Here is a 27,742-nt window from a genome sequence, read left to right on the forward strand (position 1 = left end):
ATGTGTTTCACTTTGTTAGTATAATCTGGAACTTTTTGTATTATTCCTTTTTTGCCATTATACAGCAAAGGGGACAGTCAGAGTTTTATTTGCTTAATTTTTATTCTTCACTCGATTACTTTTTCCTATTTGTTTTTTTTTGTCAACTTTTACTTCTCGATTATTCAGATCTATGTAGGTTACCATCCATTATCAGGTATAGAAACTGCCCTCTAAAGAATTATTCTACAGCCTCTGTGCTGAAGTACCTAATATTAGTTTTTATTTCTTGATATACTGTAGGTATCATATTCTTGGCTTTTATTTTTTAATTTTTCTCTTCCTGAATAATAAGAAAAAATTAATAAACTTTTAATTAATTTTTTTAAATATCCAACTAATTATCATTCTCTGTAATGAACTTGAACTGATATTTTGTGAGGTAAGTTTAATATCATGATTTTTCACAAATTTATTAAACATCCTAAACATCAGACTGTTAAAACTGGAAAAAAATGGGTATTAATTAACTGGTTCCAATTTTGATGACATTTTTCAAAAAGAAATGTATAATAATAATTTTATTCTGAACATAAATGACTATACAAAAATTAAAAAAAGTTTTCAAATTATTTTTGAAGATAAACTCTCACAGAAGAGACCAATAGAAGAAAAATATATTGATCTATGGCTGAAGGGTAAGACTTGGTATGGTTCATGAATAAATGCAATTTGAATTTAATTAATTGAAGTACTCTCAGGAAATTACTCTTGTGAAATTAAAATTATATTAGGAATATTAAGGTGATATTTCTGGTAATTAGTTAAACTTGCTGGTACTATTGATATAGCCTGTAGTAAACTATAAGCATACTTAATACAATCATTGAAGTAATTTAAACTTAGTTTATGCAGTAGATCTCTAATACTTAATATAAATTTCCATTAAAATTAAGTTAACCAACACACTAGGATTTATGGTAGTTTTAAATAAATATATGAACTCATCAGATTTGTCAATTCATAAATATTCTGAAAGCAGCTTGTGCATTCTTGACCCTTCTTCATGCTGCTTGTTAGATTTGGATTGTCTAGGTAGGATGTATTGTGGTTTTAATTCAAAATCAGCTACCAAACTGTGGCTGAAAGACAGTATCTATGAACTGATAACACTAAATTATAAGATATCCAGTTCAGTCTCATAATGTCAGTTTCCTCCAAAGGAAGGCTGGTACTTAACTTCTGAGATATTCTAATTTCTTTGAAATGGATATTTAAAGTTAAGGTGGAAAACCTTGAAATTTTTCTGAGGTTTAATATTAAATGATATTCATTTATACAATTCTATGCAGTTTTGATAGTTATAATCTGTACATGTATTATTTTCAGAATGAATACAAATAAAAAACTTTATTCTGCACTGAAAAACATTGTTATGTCTGGAGATAAAATGCCCACCACAGCAGTAGACGATCATGTATCTAAGTTGTTTTTGGTTGATTTTGAGCTATGTGGCATTCATTTGGAAGAAAAAAAGAGAAATTACGTTGTAGCTCTAAATGATTACATTTTACAGCTAGGACAAGAATTTATGGCACATGCTACCGCTCCTCGAATAGTTCCCAAAACAGTATTGCCAGAATCTATTAGGCACATGTAGGTACTTATTATAATTTTTATTATAAATTTATTTTTTTTATATAAATAATTTCAAGAAGAAATGTGTTTTTTTTTGTTTGTATACAAGTATTACTTCGCATCATTGAAAGTTCTGGGACTTGTACCCTTACAGTTTTAATTTCAGTTTACGAAGTTGTGTGTATAAATATGTGAATTTAGTTTTATAACAAATTAATATTCACTCACCTTCATTCTATTTCTTTTTCTATGGGTGTAAGATTTTTGAGGAAAATCTTCAAAACATTGTTTTGTAGATAAAGGATGCCACCACCTCATGCACAGAGATCTTAAAATTAAAATATTGTGAAATCTCAATATAATCGCATTAAAAGGACTGACAGTTTTTGCCATTATAACAAGATTCTCTTTATAAAGAGGGTTAAATATGGACTTAAAATTTATGTGACCACTGACATAGTGTCTCATTGTATAAATGGATGATACTTTAGAATTTTAATGTAAAGTAACCCAAACATTTTCATTATGTAAATATAATCTTAAATATAAAAAAGAAGCATGTACTTATCCTGAAAGAAATGAAAATGCCAGATTTTGAAAATATCTCCTTTAATGATGTAGGTCTAAGCAAAAACACTACAAAAATACAGCATTCACAAAAAATTGAAATAAAATGTTTTTAACAATGTACTGATATATTGTGTATCCCAACACATTGTCAAAGTAGACAAAGCCATTTTATTAATTGTTGACAGTCCTGGGAAAACTATGGTAGACTAAAGTAATTTATTGTTATACTTACTTGTGTTTTTGCAATATGCACTGCATCATATAAATTATTTTTTTCTGAGATGAGTTTTCAGTAAATTTGAACAAAATTATTATTAGCCGTAATCTTTTTTACATTTTGTGATAGTACTTGCATTGCACAGCATTTACACATTTATTTATTGGTAACAACATTTTCTGATCAACCTTTCTTAATTCATCATGTTTGAATAAATTTTCCCCAAAAAATTTCACAAGTCATCAATGCTGATTTGTTACAGTGATACTTTAGTAGAAGAAGATTTTTAATGTTTTTGAAACATCTCAGGTTTTTTGACCTAACAATAACCAAAAATGGAAGTTTTACCATTCTTGACATGTGTATCATATATGTATATAATAAATTTTAGCAGATGTATGGTATGTAATAGGTAATGATAATAAGTGATACATAATTATAAAAAAATACAGAAATTATTAAATATATTTGAATCAGAAAATTTTATGCTTAACTTTAGCAATTATTGAAATTCACAAATTATCTCCAAAAGTAGGTTTTCATTAGTTTAAAATATAGTAAAATATATTTTATACTTCTTTACTGGTATAATAATACAGATATTAAAAAGAGCCAACATTACTTTGTTTTCAAAAATTTCATAAATAATAATTTTTGTGTATGATTATATGTTCAAGGCAACAAAAAACATGATTTTATAATAAAAAATGAAATAAATGTTCACAGAACACTATTTATAACATGTAAACTGCTAAATAACCTAATAACAGTAAGTTACATTACATAATGTAACAACATTACATGGGTAAGTCACATTACTCAGACAACGTAAAGAATGGGTGTGGTCAAGCAGAGTAACATAGAAATAAACAAAAACTCTGTGTTTGGTTTAATTTGCATGCTATAGGGTATGAAATTTTAAAGTACAAGTGAGTGTTAAATTCTAGTATTGGTCTTTTGAGGGCAGAGAAAAAGTTGAAAATATTTGCTTACTGAATATATGATAGCTTCTTACAAAGAAATCTGGGAAATGGTTGAAAACATCCAGAAAATTAATCATTTAAAGTAATTGGCACACTTTAGCATTAGAATGATAGCAGACATTTTAGAGATAGGCTAGGAGAGTGAGAAATTTTACATAATTTGAATATGATGAAGATTTGCCTAACAGCAGTCTCTCAAGTTCTGTAGTGTACAAAAAGGAAAGGCAGAAGAATGCAATCGCATGATTAATATATGACCACACCATATTCAATGGGCAATGGAAACATTCTGAATCTCTTGAGGATATAAAAAGCATAATGAGCTGGTTAAAATCCTAGACCATGTAGATAGTTTTATTCGATATCAAAGGCTTCATCATTATGGTTTGTGGGTACCTCAAAGTCAAATAAACAATTTTGTCTTAAACGTTTGTGAAAGAAGAAGAAAGTAATGATTTTTAAAAAATAATTGAGAAATAAATACTCCAATAAGACAGTGTACCTCATAGTTTGCCTTTTCGATCATGATGTTTATAGCTCAAAATGTACCACAATTCTGGAATATTATGATGATCATCAGATTATCTTGCAAATTCTGTTTATTCCTAAAAAATGAAAAGTTTTCTGAAGGAATTTGTATTGGATCTATGGTAGATAAAAAGCAAAAATATGTGAGCTCTTCAGAAGTCTTTTGATGTGTGACTCAACAGTCGTTTGAACAATATAAAATGTGTGCAGCAGTTTGTAAACTAAGATTGAGAGTCCTGGAAAAGCCAGATCTTATATCTACAAATAATTTTAAAATTAAATCAGTAACATTACTATTAACTAATCAAATCACTAATTTTAATTTTACTTCTGTAAGTGTAATTTGTTTAATGTTTTGCTTAGTTTGTATTGACTGGTCAAATTAAAGAATTGATTATGAAAATGAATAAGATAACCTCTTATCACAAAATTCTGCATTGAGTTGCCAGTAAATGGTCTGAAGGGATCTGAATGTCCATTCCACTATTGTGATTGATAACGAAAATAAATTTACAGACACTGATGTAAAAATGAAGCAGCACATTCGCTGATTGTTTCTTTAATAAAAAACTAAAATAAGAAAAATATGTTATTAAAAATGTAATTCGTTTTAAATGTCCTTGTTCAAGCTGTTATGTAAATGCCTGCCAATTATTTTACAGGTTTAACATAAATGGGGATCAAATTATAGTAAATGGATTGTATGCAGAACTTTCAAATGAGACTGCAAGAGAGGCTGCTTATAAAGTCTATCTTTTTCCAGATAAACATCAGGATCACCTTCTAAATGAGATGCTTGAATCTCGAAACAAACTCGCTCAGCTGTGTGGCTTCCCAACTTTTGCACATAGGTGAGTTTTTCATAATTATTAATGAGTACTGAATGTTAGTTGCTCTTGCAGAATGTCAGAGGATGAATTGATCCAAGATATGGAGAGTTATAATCACTGCACTTTAATTTCTCTGAACTCTGCTTAGAGAAAAAGGAAGAATTTAAAGTCAGCTACATTAGCTGTTTTAATGGTGCAGTTCCCAAATAAACACCAAAAATTAGTAAATTTTGTTTTTCCATCTTGCAATAGATTTCCATCAAGTGCGCATATGATTATAAAATTTTATAAATTCAAATTCATCTGCACCAGAAATATGGAAAAATTAAAAAATCAATGGAAAAATAGAAGTAAAAATTAAAAAAATTAACCTAAGAGAAAGGGTGAGAGAGAAAGAGAGAATCGGTAAATTTTTTTATAATAAATAAGCATCTGTTTTTTTCCCTCAATACTGTTTAAATAAATAGATATTTATTTATTTACACCAAGTCAAAGGTAAAATTCAGAGGTGAGCTCTCGGAACCATTTGAGATCAAAACAGGACTGTGCCAAGGCGATGGGCTCTCACCACTGTTATTCAACTGTGCTCTAGAAATGTTAATGAGAGAATTGCTTAAAAAATGTCCCCCAAAAGTAAAAATAGGCTGAAAAATCAAAACTATCTCTCTTGGTTTCACAGACGACTTGGCACTGCTAGCAAATGACATCAACAAAGCTAAATCACAATTATTAGAACTTCAGAGCATTGCAAATAAAATTAGCCTCAAAATATCATTTGAAAAGACAGAAATTATGCCCCAAAAACCAACACAAAAGAAGTAAACATGAACGATAATAAAATCAATATAGTAACCCAATTTAAATATTTTGGAGAAATAATAACAACCTAAACAAAAAAACCTCAATCCAAGTAAAAAGAAAATCTCAAAAAATTAACTTGTTATATTTACATTAAAAAATGCCTATCAATAAAACAAAAAGACACTACAACAAAGTTATAAAACCAGAAACCACTTATGCAGCAGAAAAATTCATTCTTCCACCTGAACAAACAATCAAAGACAGACTCAGTCTAAAGAAAAACTGAAAGAAGAATTGGAAGATTCTGCATCAATAAAACAGTCCTATCGAAGAGACTTAGATAATGGACTGACTAAAGTGATCCTATGCGGTCGTAAAAGATAATAAATAAGTCTCTTTATTTACCAGAGATTAGGACACGCTTCTTGTTACACCTAAACCTTATCAGTCTTGTGCAATTTTTTTTCTGGAGCTGTAGCTAAAAAAACCCAAAGATAAAGAACATAATCATATGCAAATAAAGGAATTCTAATTAAGAAACATAACAAAGAAGATATAATAAAATAACAAAAAAGTCATGCATTCATATTAATGTGTTCATTTATTGGGTTAATTCTTTACAAGTTTTGTAAAACTGCAAAACGTTTTTACAAAAAAGGGCAGAGTGATGGTGTTTTATAGGGTTTAATGCATCTATGAATTCTCATGTAAAAACAGTAGCGTTAATGTTAATAATTTTTATGTTTTACAATTTTCTTTTATAATTTTTCTTTTCTTAATTAATTGTTCGGTATTTTAAATTTTATTTCTTATTTTTATTCTGCATATTCTAGAGATTTTTGTCATACTCATTTTCAATGATATTGCTTCTGTTATTAGATTATTAAAATATGGGTTTAAAAATGATTAGATAAAAAAAAATAACTTGTCTCAAATTGTGTTCAATGAAAAATTGAATGGTAGAAAAGAAAATGTTTAAAGGATTATGTGAGAGAAACTATTATTGATTTAATTAATTTATTTTTCTAAAATTTTTGAGATTTGGTATTAAACATTTTCAAAGTTTTGATACTTCCATATTTGATGCCGCTGCAATTGAATGACGTGTTAAATTGCAATACCGCTAAATTTATCTACGAGTAACTGGCTTTACGAATAGGTATTTCTGCCACTTGTTGGGTTTCTAGAGTCACTACCCTGTAAGTAAGTATAAGGTAGCAGCAATTCATATGAAATCATCCAGTTCATGAAATCTGTGGTCTTAGAACGGCATGAAATTTTTTTTATTTGCCACCCTTATTAACCATGTAAAATTTTATTTTGATATCTTAAATACTTTTTAAGTTATGTTTCCGAGGCTTTTAGTGATTGTGACGTTGATTTAGTAAAAAACTCATAACTTCGTCAATTTTCATCATATCACAATGGTTTTTTCAACAAATTTTTCATAAAAATACACAGAAGAAGGTAAAAATGCATTTAGCAACTTATATCTTAATTGATGCAGTAAATATTGGCTCAAACCTGGATTTCATAATTTTTTTCAAGAAAAGCAAAATTTAAAAGTGCGATTTAAGATAACAGGCACTACAGTAACCAAAGTTTTTTTTTTATATAATCCTAAAAATATGAGCTAGTAGTTTTTGGAAGAAAATTTGTGGTTTCTGGATTCCAGTATTTTTAACCCTGAAATAATACACATTTTACTTCCTGAAAAACACATATAATGATTCATGTACAAGATAGTGAAGTTATGTTATGAAACTTTGTGATCCAAAGTTGTTAAAATATTTATGATACAATCAATTTATCATTGATTTTAGAATTGTCATAATTGCACTTATTACACTGTCTAAATAAAGTAAACAAAGAAAATGCCTGGCACCTGTGGCAACAAGAAAATGTAAAGAATAAAGATTAAGCCACCATCATTCTTTCTTTGTAGGTGTAGGCTTCATTGAAGCATGCTGCTTGTTCCAACATGAATAATTCAGGATTCAACGTGAATGCCCCTTCACCTCCCCAAACTACAAGCACCTATAAGTTTTATTTAGATTGTGATTATTAATAAAAGTTTGTAAAGTGTATTTATTAAAATGTCTGCAAACCAATCTGAACAGTGTAGTGTTGGAAAAGGAAATGGAATTCAATGCCATAAGTTGAGTTATACACAACAGACAAAGCTGGTCAGAATTACATCGTCTGAACAATCTGAGTTAATGTATTAAGTCTGAGGAGTGGGGTGAGTTTAGAACAATTAATTTCTGTCTGTGAGCATCATAAAGCATTTTTCTTAAATAAGTTTGAGATGTACCAAAAATTCTGTGTGGACCCATTCCAATCTCAAAAGAAAAAAATATCAAAATCTTTAAGAGTAATAAGTTTGGAACTCTCCCCAAAAAATAGCAGTTTGCAAAAGTGTGTAAAATCAGTCCCTGGAAGAAAATATGTGATGTTTGTTGACAAAACGTTAAGGAACATGACACACTACACTATTGCATGATGAAAGTGAAATTGAAGAAATTGTCAGTGATGGTGAAGAGTAAGCAACTTATAACTTATCTATTTCTTAACAACAGAAATTGGAAGAACTAAATTCATCCATGAAAAATTTAGGAGAATCGCCATCTAACTTCATGGAATAGCACATCCCAAGGCACTCAGCCACAGACCTGTCCAATCCGGCAACCTCCGACGCCTCATTCCCTTGCAGGCCATACTAATACTTGCAGTCTCTTATGAGTATTTTCTGTGTTTCTAAATTCTTCTAAACCTTTTCTAATATAATTTGCAATAATAGTCCACTGCTTCACACCTTGAAGCATTATCTGCAGAAAATCCTCAGGTCCACCCAACCCAGAGTATCCAGCATGCACCTCCACGCATCCTGGAACCTCGTACAACAGAAGAAGACATGGTACAGAGTTTTCTCCAGGTCAGACAGCGGTCTGAATGATCAAGAGCAAATCTAAAAAGATACGACCTGTAACCACCATGCCTGGCCAAAAATTGCGTAAGTCCTACTGCACCAACTCCTTACACTCCCAATCAGACAGTAAGTCCACCGACCATTCTCTCCCGCATCCCACTGTTCTTGCCAAGTATTCATCAACTCTTGTAAATTGGCCACAATCAATCTCTTCTTCTCCAAGCAATTAGCAGGTCAATTGGCATAACACCCGCCAGCACCTCTGCAGCCTCTCTTGAGATTATACGATAAGCTACCGAAATCCAAAGGCAGCATCTCCTATACAGCGCAACAAGTATTCCCATATACCTTTTATACCTCAGAACATCTGCCTAGATCTCTGCCTCATATAAGAGGGAAGAATATACCACACTTGATAATAACCTCCTCCTGAGTTCTCAGATCCCCTGATGTTCAGAAGTAAGATGGCAACCGCATGCATTATCCTCTCTGCTCTCTCTCAACTTTCATAGCATGGACGTCATACCTCAATCAGGCATCAATCCAGATGCAATGGCCATTCTGGAATCAACCCTCCTTCCCACCAGTTCCATTGACAGTGTTTGATGTCTTTTCTTAGAGGTGATAAGTACTATCTCCATCTTTTCAGGGGCCATCTCAAGGCCAACCCCAGCCATCCAAGTGCTGATCCTAGTATACAAAGCCTGAATTTTGTCCATAATCTCTTGCGGTAGCCTTGACTACGAGTACTATGTCATCCACATAGCCGACCACAGCAACATCCTACAGAAGTGAAATTTGAAGGACTCCGTTATATACTGTATTCCATAAGGTTGGTCCAAGGCATACCGACCCCTGCAGCATACCCCAATCAGTCGTCCTTACAATTTTGCCATTCTCTGCCATATAAGTCAGTTGCCTGTCTCTTAAGTAAGACAATGATAATTTTAACAGATATGCAGGAACCTGTAGATTCTGGAGAGCATTTGCAATGGCAACGTGAGAAACGCAGTTGAGTGCGTTTCTCATGTCCAACTCCACCAACGCAAACATTTTACATTCTGCAAGATACATCCAAGCCATGTCTATCACTTCCTCCACCACATCAAGTGCAGACCTGCCAGCTTGAAAACCATATTTTCTCTCGAAGAAGCTGCCTGCATCCTCCACTGCATGAACCAGCCTTTGCTGGATCATACGCTTCATGATTTTTTCCAATGTATTAATCATCGCCAGTGGACAATAAGATGATGGAAGCGCCAGATCATGTCCAGGTTTCAGCACCAATACAAGATGCTGTGCCTTCCACACTTTGGGGAATACCCTCTCTCTCAGACAGGTATTATAAACATCGAGAAATAAATCTATATTAGCTCTGCCTTGTCATGAGGGACGCACTCCTTCGCCGTGATAAATTTTTCCTTCATGAACACAGGTAGATACACTATCTCACATGAGGTAGTCACCAGAACCCCATCTCCATGTGGAAATAATCCATCAGTGATGTGTTGGGCTGCCTCCACATCCATGGCAGTGAGTACTTTAGGTCTCACAGCATACTAACAATAATCTTGTATGATTTCCCCCGTACATCCTCTATCACTTATATAGATCCTTATGCACTAATAATTGAACCTTTTCTTCTGCCATTGTAATCTCAGTAACCTTCCTCAAATCAAGGCTCTCCACGAATAATTAGGGATCAATTCCCCTTCATACGCCATGAGTCAGGGGGCACTTTATCATATGATGTCTGCTATTGTCAATTGCCATAACAACAGCCTGGTTTTCGCTCCCTGTATAACCTTCCCACAACTGCCAGTCTTCAATTTTAGCCATAAGGGCGGAAGTGGCATAGGTGACATCTACTATAGAGGCATATATGCCTCTCTGTTAAGTAAATTCATTCTCAGTGTTAAGACACACCGGGTCAAAAATTGCTGTTACCTCAAGAAGCAGTCTACTCCATGCATCACTGTAGGCAGAGCCCCACAATGCAGATCACGCAATAAAATCATTGGCAACAAATGCTGGGCAATGCACAGCTACATCCTCAGTAAGTGTTGCCTCCTTATATCTATCCATGCTTATGTTCAGTGAAATATATACGCTGTAGAAATAGGTGTCGCCGATATTCATTCTTGCAAACATATGTTCATACAGAGAGTCCCTTGTCAATAAAAGTGTACATACCCAAATAGCAGAATTCTATCCAATGATACTATCCAGTCTGTTTGAGAGTGGGGTCGATAAGGCTCAGAGACGAGTGCTTTGTCAGTACCTATCCCTGAAACACTGCGCACCAAAATATCCTGTGCCAAAGCTGCATGGTTCAGATTCAATTGAATCTGCTTCACTGAAGTGTTATCGATCCCTCAGTCACAGTATTCATAGTTTGTGAAACACAAAAGGTTGCTGCTGAATGCTTGAAAAAAGTTTTTCAGAGGTAAAAAGCATGACATATTATCCCCCGACGGGGAGTCTTATTCTTTAAGACTTTGGGGGTTGGCGTCCCCACGGGCTTAGCCTCTGCAGCTTTTCTTCCCACTATACAATGAGCTGCAGAACACTTTACATTATACATATATACTACACCAAGAACACTACATAAATTACAACATACACACTTACACAATTACACAACAACAACAACAACCTACACTGATATTTCTTACATTTACACTCGGTGGTGTTGCGACATCTTACAAAACGCAACCGTAACCCAAGGTGGGAACAAATCGTGCCGATGGGTGAATGGTTCTACGTAGTGAGTCTCGAACGATGTCCTCTGGGCACCAGGGCGAACCCAGTTGTATTTAGCTCTAGCTCCAGTACGCGTGCGCTCTGCTGGAGTGGTCCATTTTTCGCCGGTACTCGTGGGACCAAAATTTCAGTTCCAATAATAAACACAATGATGGTTGGTGGTCCATCTGAAAAAACCACCAAATCCAGTCTTGTGAAGAGACCTTGGTCAGCTTTGTCTGACGAGGATAAAAGTCCTACTGAAGAGAACCACAACTTATTAGAATCGAATTCTAAAAATATTAGATTCTTTGTTCTCAGATAGTCAGGAAGGTGGCTCCCTTCAAAAGGTTTCACCTTTTTAATAAACAAAACCATAACAGGTGCAAGTGGCTCCCCGAAGAATATCAGGAAATTACGTGACTGATCGATTCTGATCGAAACATTCAACGATGAACAGAGTCGCTTTATCTTACGCCTCCGTAATATGGGTGGTATAAATATAAGTGCAGAAAGCCACAAAACGTTAAATACGAGCCTGGATGTAATTTTTTGTCGAGACCTATTAGATATATATATATATCTGAAATAGTTGATGAGCTTTGCCACCAAGATGTTGTTGACGTGAAACGTATAATGAAACGGCAGAACGGAACAGAAGAACCGACACCGTCTCTTATACTAACATTCAATCTCCCTGTTCCACCAGAGAAGATTAAAGTGGGTTACCTCTCGGTTCGGGTACGACCATTCATACCCAACCCACGGCGATGTTTCAGATGCCAAGGTTTTGGTCACACTACAACATCTTGCACGAAAACTGAGATCTGTGCTCGATGTGATAAAGAAGGTCACAACGACACTAACTGCGAAGAAAGTGAAAAATGTGCAAACTGCAGTGGTCCACATACAGCCCGCTCCCGAGATTGCCCAACTTTTAAAGAAGAAAAGGCAATTCTCAAAATCTGTACGGAGCAAAAACTATCTTTCCCTGCTGCACGTAGAGAATATAAAAAGATAAACAATTCACGGAACCTGGTTAAACCAGATGTATCTTTTGTCACCGCTACATCTAAACAAATTCCTACAAATGTTAATAATCAGCAGTGCGGATCCTGCAATGAGCTTAAAAAACTTGTTCAGATGCTTTCTGATCAAGTAGCTTCACTTACAGCTACTATCTGAGAGCTGACAAAAATGAATAAAAAGTCCTCCATCGCAGTTAGTGAATCCAACAGTGTGATACATATGAAAGTTCCTGTTCCCAAAGTCGTACCGGCACGAGTAGCGACTATCACAGCTGGCAGTAAGCCACCTAATAAGCTCCCCGTAAAGGGAACCCACATAACTATCTCCTCTGGGATGTCAACTACAGCATCCCATTCAAATAAATCTCCTCCACTATCACCTCATATACTTGAGGATATGGTTGAAGAACCACCCGACCCTAGGGTATCAGAGTTCTTTAAAATAAAAAATACAAAAAATAAAAACCGAATCACGTACAGCTAATTTTGATATAATTTCTGAAATTTAATTATTTATTTTTTTTTACACTTATGAACATTATTCAGTGGAATGTTCGAGGCATTCGGTCCCGCATTGAAGATATTAGAGTACTGGTGCATGCACATGATCCACTAATCATGTGTTTCCAAGAAACTCACCTTCTACAACATGGCCCAATTACACTCAGAGGATACTTCTGTGAGAGATACGACTGCCTAGTAGACAGTAGGGAGAGTGGTGGAGTGGCTATCTTCATGAAGAATGGGGTGTCGGCTACAAGAATTCAACTAACCACTGTCATTCCTGCTATTGCAGTAAAGGTCTCTATCCCCTTCAAATTGCATATCTGGAACCTGTATCTCTCACCGAACACTCAGTTCAGTGCTCTTGATGTCTCAAATCTCCTCACGCAAATACCATCTCCATCGTTAATAGTAGGAGACTTCAATGCCCATCATATATCCTGGGGCTCAATCTTCTGCTCCACTCGAGGAAATATGATAAACAGAGTGAGACAAGACTTGGACCTTTGTCTACTGAATAATGGATTACACACATTCATGTCCTTATCATCTGGCACTGTATCTAACATTGATCTCTCCATATGCTCGCCGAATTTACTCCCTCATTTTAATTGGTCTGTTTGTGATGACTTTCACGGCAGTGATCACAGACCAATTATTATTGGTTTCGGTGTAGACTGCGAGATTAAAAGAAGGCCACGGAGATGGATTGGTGAAAAGGCAGATTGGAATGGATACCATAAAGCATTCCAATCGCAGTATGACGATGGAGCGAACATCCTCGACCAATATTCTTCCTTTACGTCCATGATACTTGAGAATGCCAACAGATATATCCCACAAACATCGGGTAGTCCTAGACGTCCTCTCGTTCCATGGTGGAACGATGATTGTAAATATGCTATTAGGAATCGATGGCAGGCACTACGCAAATTTAATCGTAGGCCTACAGCAGAACATCTAAATTTATACCTCAGGCTAGAGCGGTGTGCCGCCGGGTATTCTTGGACGCTAAGAGGAATTCATGGACGAAATACGTGAGCACTATCTCACGCACTACTCCCACGTCTACTGTATGGAAGAAAATTCGTGCAATTTTCGGATCACCGAAACAATCTATTCTCGGTCTTATTGATGAAGGAGAACTCCTTTCATCACCTTCGGCAGTGGCAAATAGTCTAGCAAAATCTTTCCGCTCGGTGTCTCTCACCTCATCATATAATAACGATTTTCAAAGATACAAGATACAGATAGAAGTATTATAGTTAAACATTGGTGATTCGGTTGGTGAATTAAACACCCCATTCGGATTTAAGGAATTGTTACCTGAACTTAAAAACTCACCACGGGGCACTTGCCCTGGACCGGACAACATTCGCCTTTCCATGCTTTCACACCTTCCTAATTCGGCACTACAACAACTTTTGAATATTTTCAACGGTTTATTCTCTGAACAAGTCTTCCCACCCCGCTGGTCAGAAGCATTTATTATACCAGTACTAAAACCTGGTAAAGACCAAACCAACCCCTCAAGCTACCGCCCTATATCATTAACAAGCGTTTTGTGTAAAATAATGGAGAGAATGGTAAACCGCAGGCTTACATGGTACTTGGAGAAACATGGCTTTCTATCTCCAGAACAGTGTGATTTTCGACAAGGACGATCTTCCATTGACCATTTAGTGTCACTAGAAACAGCCATACAAACGCTTTCCTCAATCGCCAACACCTCGTCGCTATCTTCTTTGATATAAAAAAAGGCGTATGACACAGCCTGGCGACGTGGTATTCTTAACACTCTCAAAGAATGGGGAATCAAGGGCAATATGCTTGCTTTTATCCGGGGATTCTTAAATCACCGAACAGCTCGTGTTCGGGTGGACGATTCGCTCTCAGATAGTGTCATCTTGGAGAATGGAGTGCCTCAAGGTAGTGTATTAAGTGCCACCTTATTTTCTGTAGCTATGAACAGTATTACCAGATTTGTGTAGACTCCTGTTTCACGCAATCGCTGAGTTGAATAATCGCAACACAGAAGTAACTTTTTGCTGGATCCCTAGCCACGTAGGGATTCCAGATAATGAACATGCAGATTCTGCTGCCAAAGAAGCATGTAATCAGCCTCCTTTCACCAACCGAATTGCTACCTCTGATTTTATTAATTGTGTAAAACAATCACTGAGAGCGTGGTGGCAAGGTGGCTACCGTTGATAATAAACTCCGACAGATTAAAGATTCTGTGTTACCATGGGACTCCTCATACAGAAAAACTCGGCGTGAGGAAGTAGTCTTTTGTTGATTGCGGATAGGACACACGATTACCTGATGACAAGAGGACAAGCACCCCTATGCACACGATGCAACTGCCCCATGACTGTGCACCATATACTCGTGGATTGCATATGCTATGCGGCGTTGCGTCGTAAACTTAATCTACCCAGAAACATCCGTGGTGTCTTGTGCAATGATAATGAAATTTTAACCCGGATGATTCTATTTCTGCGTAGTGCTGGGTTAATGCAAAAAATTTAATAGTGTTACGTATATTTTTTTTAATGCTGAAAGAGTTTTTAATAAGTTTTTTCTGAGTTTTTGATTTTTTTATCCGATTAGGAGCCTTTTACACTCCTGATCGGAATTTGTTAAATTTTATATAGTTATTTATTTATTTTTTTAAAAATATTTAAAGACTGTCTGTGATATTAGTTGTAAGATTTTAGTAATGTTAGTTTTAAGTTTTATTTCAACTTTTTTATTTTTATTTTTAACCTAGTTTTAATTATATAATTTGTGTTAGTTCTAAGTTTTATTTAATTTTGTTTTTTTAGTTTTAAGTTTTATATTAGATCTTTTATGGTTTTTAGTTTTTTTTTTTTTTTTTTAATCTTTTGTTATCCAAGAATTTACACCTTTACACCCATCTTGGATTTTGTAAAATTCTATTTACTCTTGATCTTTTAGTTTTTACCTGTGGTATTAGTTGTAAGTTTTATTCATCTTTTAGAATAGTTTTAAAACCTTTAATTTTTTATATAAAAAAAAGGATGCGGGCGATGATAACGCACAAGTGTTTTTTGCCCTCGAAAAAAAAAAAAAAAAAAGACGTATTGTAGTGATGGATGTGCAGCACGTCCCAACCCCGTAGGGGAAGACACACTGGTGATGCTTCTGGTCGCCACACCCTCCCCCTTTCTAGCCATATTGGGCATTAATGGGAGTCATCTTCTGCCTTCTAACTTATTACATATCAGTAATAAGCCAGGCCTCGTTTGGATACCACTTATGTAATTGCATCTGTAGACATTTACATTGGTGATTTTAAATTCAGCTTTTGCCTTCGCTGTAAGCCTCATTCGGACATCTTGAATGTCCTACATCATTGCCCTATGGACTAGCTAACTGAGTTCACAGAAGCACGAACGCTGCACCTAGTTGTACTTTTACTGAGCCATTTCCTAGTAAATATCTCATAAATTGGGAATCAAATTAAACAACAATACCACCAAAATGTTCTCAACAACGAAATTTAGTCCTAGTTCCCTTAGTGAACTCAAAACTTTAGTTCATACTCCTGACTCTGTTAATTACAGACTCCTGTCTCGTCTACAAGGGAAGGCGGACAGACCTCCTACTCTCACTCAGCTCCATTGCAGAGCCCGCGTGTCATTTACTTCATTTACAACCATCGTCGAGATACCGCTACAGCTCACGGCTGCATGGTAATCCATACCAGAGTCAACCAAACCAAACCTATCCAAACTATTCACCATGTTCCGAAAGGAATTGACTTGTGTACTGATTGGGGGAGACCCACGTAATTGCTCGCAGCTCCCTAACGTTTACAAAAATACCATGCATGTATCGACCAGTAGAAGAATCGTTCCACCTAGTTTGCCAAGAGTCAAAACCTCAGTCTTCGAACTCTCGCATACGCCCAGAAGTAAGAAAGTTTCTAAGAAGGCCTCTCTTCGTAGAAATATACTGCTTGCTGCGTTCCGTAGCTAGAATGTCAATGGGTTTTATGCCGGCGATCACAGAGACTGCCTTTCTTGAGACAGTTCTGTAGCCACAGACAACAGCTAACAGCAGAAGATTCTGGATTCGCAATATAATGCCCCTATAACATTGGAATTGTAAACGATGAGCCCAGACGGGTGCAGCGTTCAACATTATGGCCTCACAGATACTTTTGTAAAGAATACGTATGGTACGATAATTCAACCCCCAATTGGGATGGATGACAATACGAACACCAAAGAAAGCATCAATGGCCTTCCTTGCGACAAACTGAAGGTGCTAAATGAATTGAAGCCTCTCATCAAGTATGACACCCAGATATTTCTGAACGGTGACATACGTAAATCAGAAGGCCGTCCATCAAGACCCGCGGGTGACGGGTCGCAGCTAGACAACCTTTAAGAAACATCATAGTTGTTTTTGCCACGCTGAAATGAAAACCATCTTATGCTGAAGATTCCACAACCTGAGAACCTTGCATGCCTGTGCCGCTCGGAGCTCTGTCTTGGCACGCGAGTTACCCTCGACCAGCAGCAACCCATCGTCGGCATAAGCCACGATGCGGCAGCCCCTGGACATTTGCAACCGCATGAGAGAGTCGAAGTCAACGACCCAGGCGAGTGGACATAGAACACTACCCTGGGACAACCTTTGGACAGGATTTTTCTTATTAACGAGCCGCCGTCGCGAAAGATGTCGGTTCTGTCGCTGAAGTAGCTCAAGAGAGTTCTAATTTCATTTAGCGTGCAACCACGCTGCTGCAGTTGAAACAGGGCTGAGGGCCACCACAAGTTGTTGAACGCCTCGGATATGTCCAAAAAGACACCGAGTATATACTTGCACTCGCTGGCTGAAGCTAAATCCATAACCTTAAGAAGCGCGTCCTCTGTACCCTTACGGAGGTGGAAACCATACTGGTTGTCCATCAGCACATGGTTAGAAGTTAACCTACTGTTAATGCGAAGGTACAACACCTCGAAAACCTTGCCAACTGCAGGCAAGAGCGTAAGAGGAACTGACAGTGGGATCGAGTATAAGTTGACCGAACCTAACCATCAAGAGAGTTGAAATACATCTCAACTGCTATCAAGTAACAAACACACTCTTTGGTATTTACCGAGTGCCTATGACTTTTGCGCGACCTTTTACAGTTAACGCACGTCGGAGCCTCCTTTTTAAGCGGACAGTCCTCACGCTTGTGACCCTCCTCGCCGCAATGCGCGCAGACCGACGCATACTTACAGAACTTGGCCCTGTGGCCAAACCTACAACACTTAAAGCATCTCTGCACGTCAAGGTACTCCTTAACGCTACAGGATGCGGAATCCAAGAAGATTCGTCCCTCTGACACGAACTTCTGTTGGAGACCAGCACCTAATTCAAAAACCTCGTGATACCGTGGGGCTTCACTCTTGCCTGTCTTGAAGACTAGCCTACGCTAGTTCTTGAACGAAACCTCATCCAAATCGGTGTTTTGCTCTCGAATGAGATACAAAACCTCCTCAAACAGACAGGATCTTCTCGATATCATAGATTATGACCCCCGGGGCCTTCTCAAACGCTTGAGTTCAACCTTGACCTCAAGCTTCTTAACAGCTGGAGACTCCGTGATGACTCGGACAGTCTCGTTGTCAGCAACCACTACCAGCCCTTTGCTGGTTTGCTGGTTTGCTTTATGTCCCTGATACGAAGGTCCTTCCCGTTACCGCGAAGAGCAACCTGGAAGTCCCATTTAAGCTCTTGGCTCGTGGTCTTCGAGCCCTCCGTCCTGTTTACGAATAGCACCTTTGGCTTCTTAGTCACCTTGCTGGCTTCCCACTTGTTATTAAGGACATCAGCGTAGCGCCCGGGCTGTGCCGGGGCCTGAACAACTTTTGCTCCACCTTGACTTCCTTGGGCTTAGAAGCCAAGGATTCGAAGCCATCTGCCAACGCCACTACCGTCTCTTTCACCTTCAACAACTGTGGTAGCATGGTTTTCCTCGTCACAACGCTGACGCCGCCGGGAAGGGACAGAAACTCTACCAGGTGATTCAGGTCCTCCTGGACCATTTTTGCCAATGGGGCAGAACTTCCAGGTCTGTCATTCACCTTTTGAAATTCTTCCACAGCTGGAAGTGTTTTAACCCGGGCGGGTGCGCCCGTGTCCATCGCACTCGACTCATCCTCAGAGGAGGTTGTTAGCAAAGGCTTTGGCTTGTGCTTCCACCTGGACTTGTGGACCTCCTGGAAACCTTCCATGACTGAAGATTCTCTAAACAGACTATCCCTAACAGATTAAACGAGATTCTCGCTGTCTTCCTCCTACTTAACTATGCTGGGCAAGTCCACAAACGTGACAACTGCTCGCAGTGAGACGGGCAGCTGGAGACCTTGATAATTTCTTGTCACACTTTGTACCTCTTGGCCGCTGCTGCCACTTTTCAGCTGCAATGAGGCAGGCACGCGTCACACAAATCGACACCAGTCACCACCGAAGAAATTAGCAAGGATGAGTCCAAAATATAACAGTGCTAACAGTGTCCACAGTCTGATAACCAGTTAAGCCTTGATACTGCTGGAAAGTATACAAACGACGAGCAGCCAAAAAATCACTGATAATCGACAGAAAGTCACAGCACTCTGGCAACACACTCAAGGAGACCAGAGTAGCAGATATGCAGAACAGTATAAAAACTTTCTCAATCTTTATCTTTATGAAAAGGACTTTGGATTAAAAGCTACAGGTCGTTTTTGCCACCAACCTTGTTTTTGTCAGTAACCTTGTGATTGTATTGGAGGCATTGTCAAGGGCATTGTGACAAAAGCAATTCACCAATTTAGTTCTGGTAATGTTACTGATAATGCCCAAAACTTCTTTGACTTTTGCAAGACAAAAATAGAAAACATAAAATTCACAATGATTAAAAAAGAAACAATGATAGAGGCATACCAAAAACTGGAGCTCATGTTTCCAAACCCTAGACAGTTCCTGGGACATGTAGTTTTCACCACTTTGAACGCAAATGTGAAGACTCAATTGCAACAAAACATTTAAGTTTTGATGAAAACTTCTGGACAGTCTTCAATTTTTCTTGAAAAAACCCATCAGTGAAGTTGTCTGACATTGTTGTGCACAACTACTTTGCCTGCACTTATGATGACCAGTGATTTTTTGGATTAGTTTTATCAAAACATGAAGATGAAGGTGAAATTAAAGTTAAATTTTTACATCTCCAAGGGCCTGCTTGCGTCTTTTCAGTGGCCCTCAAAAGAAGATATTTGCTGAATTCCTGTTACCAGCATAATTTTATGTGTCAACCCCCCAGTCACAAAAGCATCTGGGAGAAAATATTATTTTTTTGAAAAGGAAATTAGTTGAATCAACCTTCATTGCAACAAGATGTTAAAACAAACACAAATCCATAAATAACAAGGTGTTGGTGTTTCCTTCAAAGCAGTTTTATTGTAAGAAACATTTCTCTAATTCCACTGACATAACAGGTGTAAATAGCAAATGAGCCTACATCAAGACTTTGTAAGTTCTTCTTTCATTCAGTGATTTTATTCAATTTGTTGTATCTTAACTTTTGAAGTTTTGTCAAAATTAAATTATACACTTTCAAGTCTTAATTGGTACTTTGTACACAAACTTATGTATGATTTTATGTGCTAAATTAAATAAATACACTAGGTGATATTTAAGAAATGAGCCATAAATTGGTTTAGGATCTTGATACTTTTTTTTTATAGTATAGTATTTTTGATACTATACTATTAATTATTTGTCAGTTGTTTCATGATGTACTAAAAGTATTGGCAGTTAAAAAAACCACAGAATTTCTTCCAGAACGTACTTGCTCATACTTTTAGGATTATTAAAAAAAAAAAAAACTTTGGTTACTGGGAGTGCCATTTATCTTAAATCACATTTTAAAATTTCATGGTTTTCTTCAAAAAAAAATCATGAAACCCAGGATTGAGTTTATATTTACTGCAGCAATTAAGAGATAAGTTGCTAAATGCATTTTTACCTTATTCTGTAAATTTTTCTGAAAAACTTAGTGAAAAAACCATTGCAACATGATGAAAACTGACAAAGTTATGAGTTTTTTACCAAATGAACGTCACAATCACTAAAAGCCTCGGAAACAAGTATTTTTTAAAAAATTAAAAAAATTAGTAACTTAAAAAGTATTTAAGATATCAAAATAAAATTTTACATGGTTATTAAGAGTGGCAAATAGAACAAGTAAAACAATTTTCATGACATTCTAAGACCATGGGTTTTATTTTAATTTTTAGCTGGATGATTTGAAACTGACTGATCTTATATTTATATTTGTATGTCATCATTTAATTGATGTTATCATTTGCATATTTCCTTTTCTAACTTCACTTAACTGAACTTCGTAAGGTGTCGGTTTGTTGAAAACTGAGGAACTTCAGAATATATTATAACAACAATGATTAAGTGTGCAAATTAATTTGAATTTTTAAATTAATGTTAATTTATTTTCTTATTTTAATTGGGTCTTTCTGTCCTTATTATTACATGAATGTGGTAAACTTTAAAAGTATGTATAAAAAATTTACATTTATAAAGGGACTGATGAATTGTGTCAAAATTAAATTATTTATTAATGTATTATAAATTTTCATTGATTAATATCTTAATTTTTTATAGGGCATTAAATTTAAGTTTAGCGGAGAATCCAAATAATGTGTCGCAGTTTTTAAATCTTTTAAGTAAGGAACTTCGACCTAGATCTGAACAAGAAATAAGAGTGATGGCAAAGATGAAAGAGGAAGAAAGTAATTTTAGGGTTAGTAGATTAAATATTGCTTTTTTTTCTTACATTTACACTAAGTTTTATGTATTGTTAATTGTAGTTGAGACTAGTTTATTAAAGTTTATTAGAAATGTTTGGTATTTCAATTATAGATAAAGTGGTGAATGAATTAACATTTAATGCATTAGTTTACATACAATAATTTTTTTTAAACAATTTCACGTTTTTTAGTTATATTTCAAATTTTTAAATATAACTAAATAATTGGGTCTTTTTGGATTTTTCAGTAAATATTAAATCTTCCATAAATTTATTTATTCAAATAAATTAAAATTTTATCTTATATCAAAATAAAATATTTCTTATATCAGAAGTATGTAAGGCATCATAATTTGATCTACTGTTTGTTTATTAATTATTCCACATTTATCAATTCTTTTTTTTTTGTCTTCAGTCATTAGACTGGTTTGATGCAGCTCCAACATTCCCTATCTAGTGCCAGTCATTGCATTTTGGTGTACCCCCTACATCCTACATCCCTAACAATTTCATTTGTTTTAAATATTTTAAACATTACCTGCCTGTACAATTTTTCCCATCTACTTGGCCCTCCAATATCAAAGTGACTATTACAGGATGCCCTAATATGTAGCGTAGTCATGCATAGGTCATGTCTCTTCTTTTAGCTATATTTTTCCAAATGCTTATTTCTTCATCAGTTTGCCACAACACTTCTTCATTTGTCACTTTATCCACCCATCTGATTTTTAACATTCTCATAAACACCACATTTCAAGAACTTCTAATCTTTTCTTCTCAGGTACTCCAATCGTTGAAGTTTCATTTCCATATAAAGCTACGCTTCAAACATATACTTTCAAAAATGTTTTCCTAATGTTTAAATTAATTTTTGATGTAAGCAAATTATATTTCTGACTGAAGGCTCGTTTCGCCTGTGCTAAACTCGTTTCGCCTATCAGACTCAACTGAATTGAACAGTAAAAAAACTTATTGTAAATAAGAATAAACCAAAATCTGATTCTAGATACACTTTCCAGTACATCTACTTTGTTACGACTTATCTCAATTTATGAGAGTGACGGGCGATATGTACATAATTAAGAGCAAAATTCAAAAAATTAATTAAAAAAAATTACTATTAAATCCAAATTCAAATTTAATCAAATTAAAACATCAAAAAACAAAAATTAATGTAACCCATAATAACCTTTTTATAACTGCATCTTGACCTAACATAAATCTTTAAAAAGAAAAAGAAAATAAATTTTCATTACACTCAACGACAGAGATATACAAGAAAAAAAGGTACAAGAAATCGTGGAATATCATTTAAATTACAGGTTCCTCTAAAAAGATTTAAAAACCGCCAGATATATTACATTTCAATTATAAAAAATATACTACATTAGAAAAAAATTACTATTTAAGAATAACAGGGTATCTAATCCTGGTTTAAATTCAAATTTACATAGAAAAAAAAAATGTATTATATAAATTTCACCTAAATACAAAATATTAAAACTAAATAAGACTAAATTCTAAAAAAAATTAACTTGAACCTGAGGAATAACCGCAAATGCTGGCACAACATTTTTTGGTTCTAAAAAATATAACTTAAATTAAAAAATTAAATTAAAAAACCTTAACACTGAAAATAAAAATTAACCATTAAGGATATTTAACCTAACAAAAATATACATGCATTATAAATTTAAAGCCAAATTTTAAAACAAAAATCAAATTTTTTTCAAAAATATATTAAAGGGGAACCTTAAAACCACATTTATAAATAATTGATAAAACAAAATACACCTAAAAAAGGATCTCCCCCTTAAGCAAAATAATAACTTCAAAGCTACCCCTAACTGAAGTTAAAATAAAAAAATTATAGCTCAAAATAGATGAAAATAAACTTAAAAGCTAATAATCTAAAGCTACAAAAACAAAAGATAAAGTTACCCCTAACATTATCCTAATTTTATACAAAAAAAAAAAAAAATCAGTGGTTCAAAATAGATGAAAATAAACTTAAAAGCTAATAATGTAAAGCTACAAAAACAAAAGATAAAGTTACCCCTAACATTATCCTAATTTTATACAAAAAAAACAAAACAAAAAAACAGTGGTTCAAAATAGATGAAAATAAACTTAAAATCTTACAAAATCCTTAATCTTAATTTAAAAAAAATGAAATTACTATAATAATAAATTTGTTTTTAAAGAACCAAACATAAATATTTAAATAAAACTAATGTAATTATCTTATTAAACTAAAACTTAAGATAAGAATTAAACCATGAGTTTTTTGTTTTTTTTTAATAATTGTGTGTTTTTTTAAATATACTTATTCTAATATAATTATATTTCTTAGGTTTTATAAACTTTAAAATTTATTTCAATGTATTAAATTATTTTAAATAAGATCTTATCTAATTTAATTAAAAGTTAATTTAAATTAGATCCTTATAAAATAATTATTTAATTAAAATTAAAATCAATTTTAATTAAATATCTAAGTGATGCATTTAATTAAATAATTTATTTTAGATGATTATCTTTACAAAAACTATTTTACATTAAAGTAAAAATCTATATTAAATTAAAATCTTTATTTAATAAAAGGGTATAGATTATATAATACATTTTTTAATTTATATAACACTTATAAATTAAAATATTATATTTTATAAGATTAAATATTAAAGGGAGAAATAGTTATATTTAAATAAATATATTACTATATATAATATATATATTATAATATAACTATCTTTTTTTCTTTTTTGTAACATAATAATTAATCAATTGAATGATATAATATATCTTATTATAACGAAAAAATTTTTGTTGAAAAATTAAACTCAAAAATAAAAAATTGCAAAAAATAGCAAAAAAATGCAAAAAAATTGAATAAATAAAAGAATGTACCGTAAAAAAGATGATAAAAAAAAAAGGATGAAGGAAAAAAAGGATTCATATTCATGGATGATTATTCCATTTTCTTATTTTGCTTTGTCCATCTTTAGTAATTCTACTTAACAAAAAACAAAATTCTTCTACCTCCATAATCTTTTCTCTTCCTAATTTCATTCAGTGGTCCATCTTCATTATTTCCATTTCATTTCTTTCATTTTGTTCTTGTTTATTTTCATGCAGTAGTTCTTGCGTAGGACTTCATGCCCTTCATTGTTCCTTCTAAATCTTTTTTACTCTCAGCTATAATTACTATATCATCAGCAAATTGTAGCATCTTTATCTATTCACCTTGTTTTGTTACAACATCTCTAAATTGTTTTTTAAAATCATTAACTGCTAGTTCCATGTAAAGGTAACGGAGTTAGGGAACATCCTTGTTATTGGACTCCCTTTCTTATTATGGCTTCTTTCTTATGTTTTTCAATTATTACTGTTGCTGTTTTGTTCCTGTAAATGTTAGCAGTCATTCTTCTATCTCTGTATTTGAACCCTAATTTTTTTAAAGTGCTGAACATTTTATTCCAGTCTACGTTATCAAATGCCTTTTCTAGGTCTATAAATGTCAAGTATGTTGGTTTGTTTTTCTTTAATCTTTCTTCTACTATTAATCTGAGCCCTAAAATTGATTCCTTTGTCCCTATACTTCTCCTGAAACCAAATTGGTTTTCTCCTAACACTTCTTCCACGTTTCTCTCATTTCTTCTGTACAGAAATACTAGTTAAGATTTTTGATGCATGACTAGTTAAGCTAATTGTTCTGTATTATTTGCATTTATCTGCTCCTGCTTTCTTTGGTATCATGATTATAATACACTTTTTAAAGGTAATGGAACTTCCCCTTTTTAATAAATATTACACACCAGTTTGTGTAATCTATCAATCGCTTCCTGCAATTCACAGTAATTCTGCAGGTATCCCCTCTATTCCAGGAGCCTTTCTGCCATTCAAATCTTTTAATGCTCTCTTAAATTCAGTTCTCAGTAATGTTTCTTCCCCTTCATTCTCTTTGACTTCCTCTTCATCCTCTATAACACCATTTTCTAATTCATTTCCTCTGTGTAACTCTTCAATATGTTCCACCCACCTATCGACTTTACCTTTCGTATTATATGTTGGTGTACCATCTTTGTTTAACACTTATTAGATTTTAATTTATGTACGCCAAAATTTTCCTTAACTTTTCTGTATGCTCTGTCTATTTTACCAATGTTCATTTCTCTTTCCACTTCTGAACAATTTTCTTTAATTCACTCTTCTTTCGCTAGTTTGGACTTCCTGTTTATAGTATTTCTTAATTGTCAGTTACTTTTACTCTCTTCATCACTAGCATTCTTATATTTTCTACGTTCATCCATCAGCTGCAATATCCTCTGACATCCAAGGTCCTCTGACTAAACCTACTCCTGCCTGCCCTTTATTTGAAGCTGAGTTAATTTTTCTAAAATCACCTGACCAAAAGTCATTTTCCTCTTCCCATTGAACCTTGCTAATTTGTACTACATCTACATTTAACTTATCCATTTCCCTCTTTAAATTTTCTAACCTGCCAACCTTTTTTAGACTTCTAACATTCCACGTTCCAACTCGTAGAATGTTATTTTATAATTTTCTGGTGACCACCTTCCTTAGTAGTCCCCACCCAGAGCTCCAAACGGGGGACTAGTCCAGAGGCATCTGGAATATTTTACCAAGGAAGCCACCTCCGTCTTTGATATATGAAAATGCAGAGAGCTACATTTTCTTGGAAAATAAGCAGTTGTAGTTTTCCATTGCTTTCAGCTGCGCAGTACTCAGAGGATTGAGTGATGTTGATATGGCCGTTTAAGTCATCGTGACCTACGCCCTTAACAACTACTGAAAGAGCTGCTGCCCTCTTTCAGGAATCATTCCTTAGTCTGCTTCTCAACAGATACCTCTCCGATATGGTTGCTTCTTCGGTCCAGCTACTCTGTATCACTGAGCACTCAACCCCCCTCACCATCAGCATGGTCATAGGCATTCATAGATAGAGTTATCGATTCATTACTTGAAAATTTCCTGTTCCATATGGGAATAGATGAAATCATTTTCTTTTTGGTTCATCAAACTTTTGTAAGTTATCTATGAACTAAACATCGATTAATTCATTCAAATGGTAATCTAGAAGTTTAAATGTGTGGTTTGGGGCCCTAAACCCATATATAAAAATATAAATTAATTTGTTTAAATTAAATTTTTTTATGGTCTATATCTTTTCTGTGTGAAAAATCTAGCTAATTATATAATATAAAACTTATTCAGCCACTCCACAAAGTATAGAATTAAAGAACATTTTTACTTCACTTTTTTTTTCATTAAAGTGCTTTCTTTTTTGGTAGATTTTTTTGGTATTTATTTGTCTGAGTATGATTTATTTTTATTTTTTTTTTAGTGATTGTTTTTTTATGTATAATTCTTATTCTACAAGTTTAATTTTTTTTGATTGAGTTTCTTATTTTTTATATCTTTTGTATTTTTAATTAGAGTTGTGTATTATTATTTAGCCTAGGCTATATGAATGGTGATTTAAATTTAATTTGGTTTTATTTATTTTGAGAGGTTTTGTTTTTTTTATTTTAGTATCTGATTTAATTTGTTTATTATTAGGTTGAGATTGATTAGGATTAATTTCTTATTGTTTAGTTATTTATTATCAGAATAAAATATATCTTTATTCTGGTTTAATTACTTTATTAATGAATTGTGTTGGTAATGTATTTTTAATTTTGAGTCTTGGAATTTTTTTTAATTTTGGTTCTTTTCATTATGTTTTTTATATTTATTTTTTTGATTTATTTAATTTTGTTTCTTTTATTAAAAGTGTTCTAGTCCCCTTTTCTTTTTGGTTGCCTGCTGCTATAGCAGCTTCTACACCTGTTTCTTTAGTTCATTCTTCAACCATTGTTAATTCTGATGTTTATTTAATTATTTATTTTAATTATTGTATTTTTGTGATACCTATTATTTAATAATTGTTTCCTTGATTACTATGACCTTATCAGGTTTTTCTGCTTGTGTAAAAAATTATTAAAAAGCAATTATCGCTTTCTCTACTTTAAGACAATTAGGATTTATATTTTTTGTACTTTCTTTTGGTTCTTTAATTCTTTGTTTTTCATTTATTAGATCGTGCTGATTTTAAACCTGTTCTTTTTTTATGTTCTTGTTTTTTATTCATTTTTTTTGGTAA

General features: G+C 34.1%; 1 protein-coding gene across 5 annotated transcripts in view; it reads left to right on the forward strand.

The window, feature by feature from the left end:
* LOC142331963 (mitochondrial intermediate peptidase) overlaps positions 1-27,742 on the forward strand; it is a 117,651-nt gene that overhangs the window by 40,431 nt on the left and 49,478 nt on the right. For all 5 annotated transcript variants that reach the window (XM_075378042.1, XM_075378023.1, XM_075378034.1 and 2 more), the window contains exons 5-7: positions 1,369-1,635; positions 4,578-4,766; positions 21,432-21,570. In XM_075378042.1, coding sequence (XP_075234157.1) covers positions 1,369-1,635; positions 4,578-4,766; positions 21,432-21,570 — 595 coding nt within the window. The remainder of the gene's footprint in view (positions 1-1,368; positions 1,636-4,577; positions 4,767-21,431; positions 21,571-27,742) is intronic.

The sequence above is a fragment of the Lycorma delicatula genome, chromosome 1 (genome assembly GCF_047948215.1).
Source record: "Lycorma delicatula isolate Av1 chromosome 1, ASM4794821v1, whole genome shotgun sequence".
Lineage (NCBI taxonomy): Eukaryota > Metazoa > Arthropoda > Insecta > Hemiptera > Fulgoridae > Lycorma > Lycorma delicatula.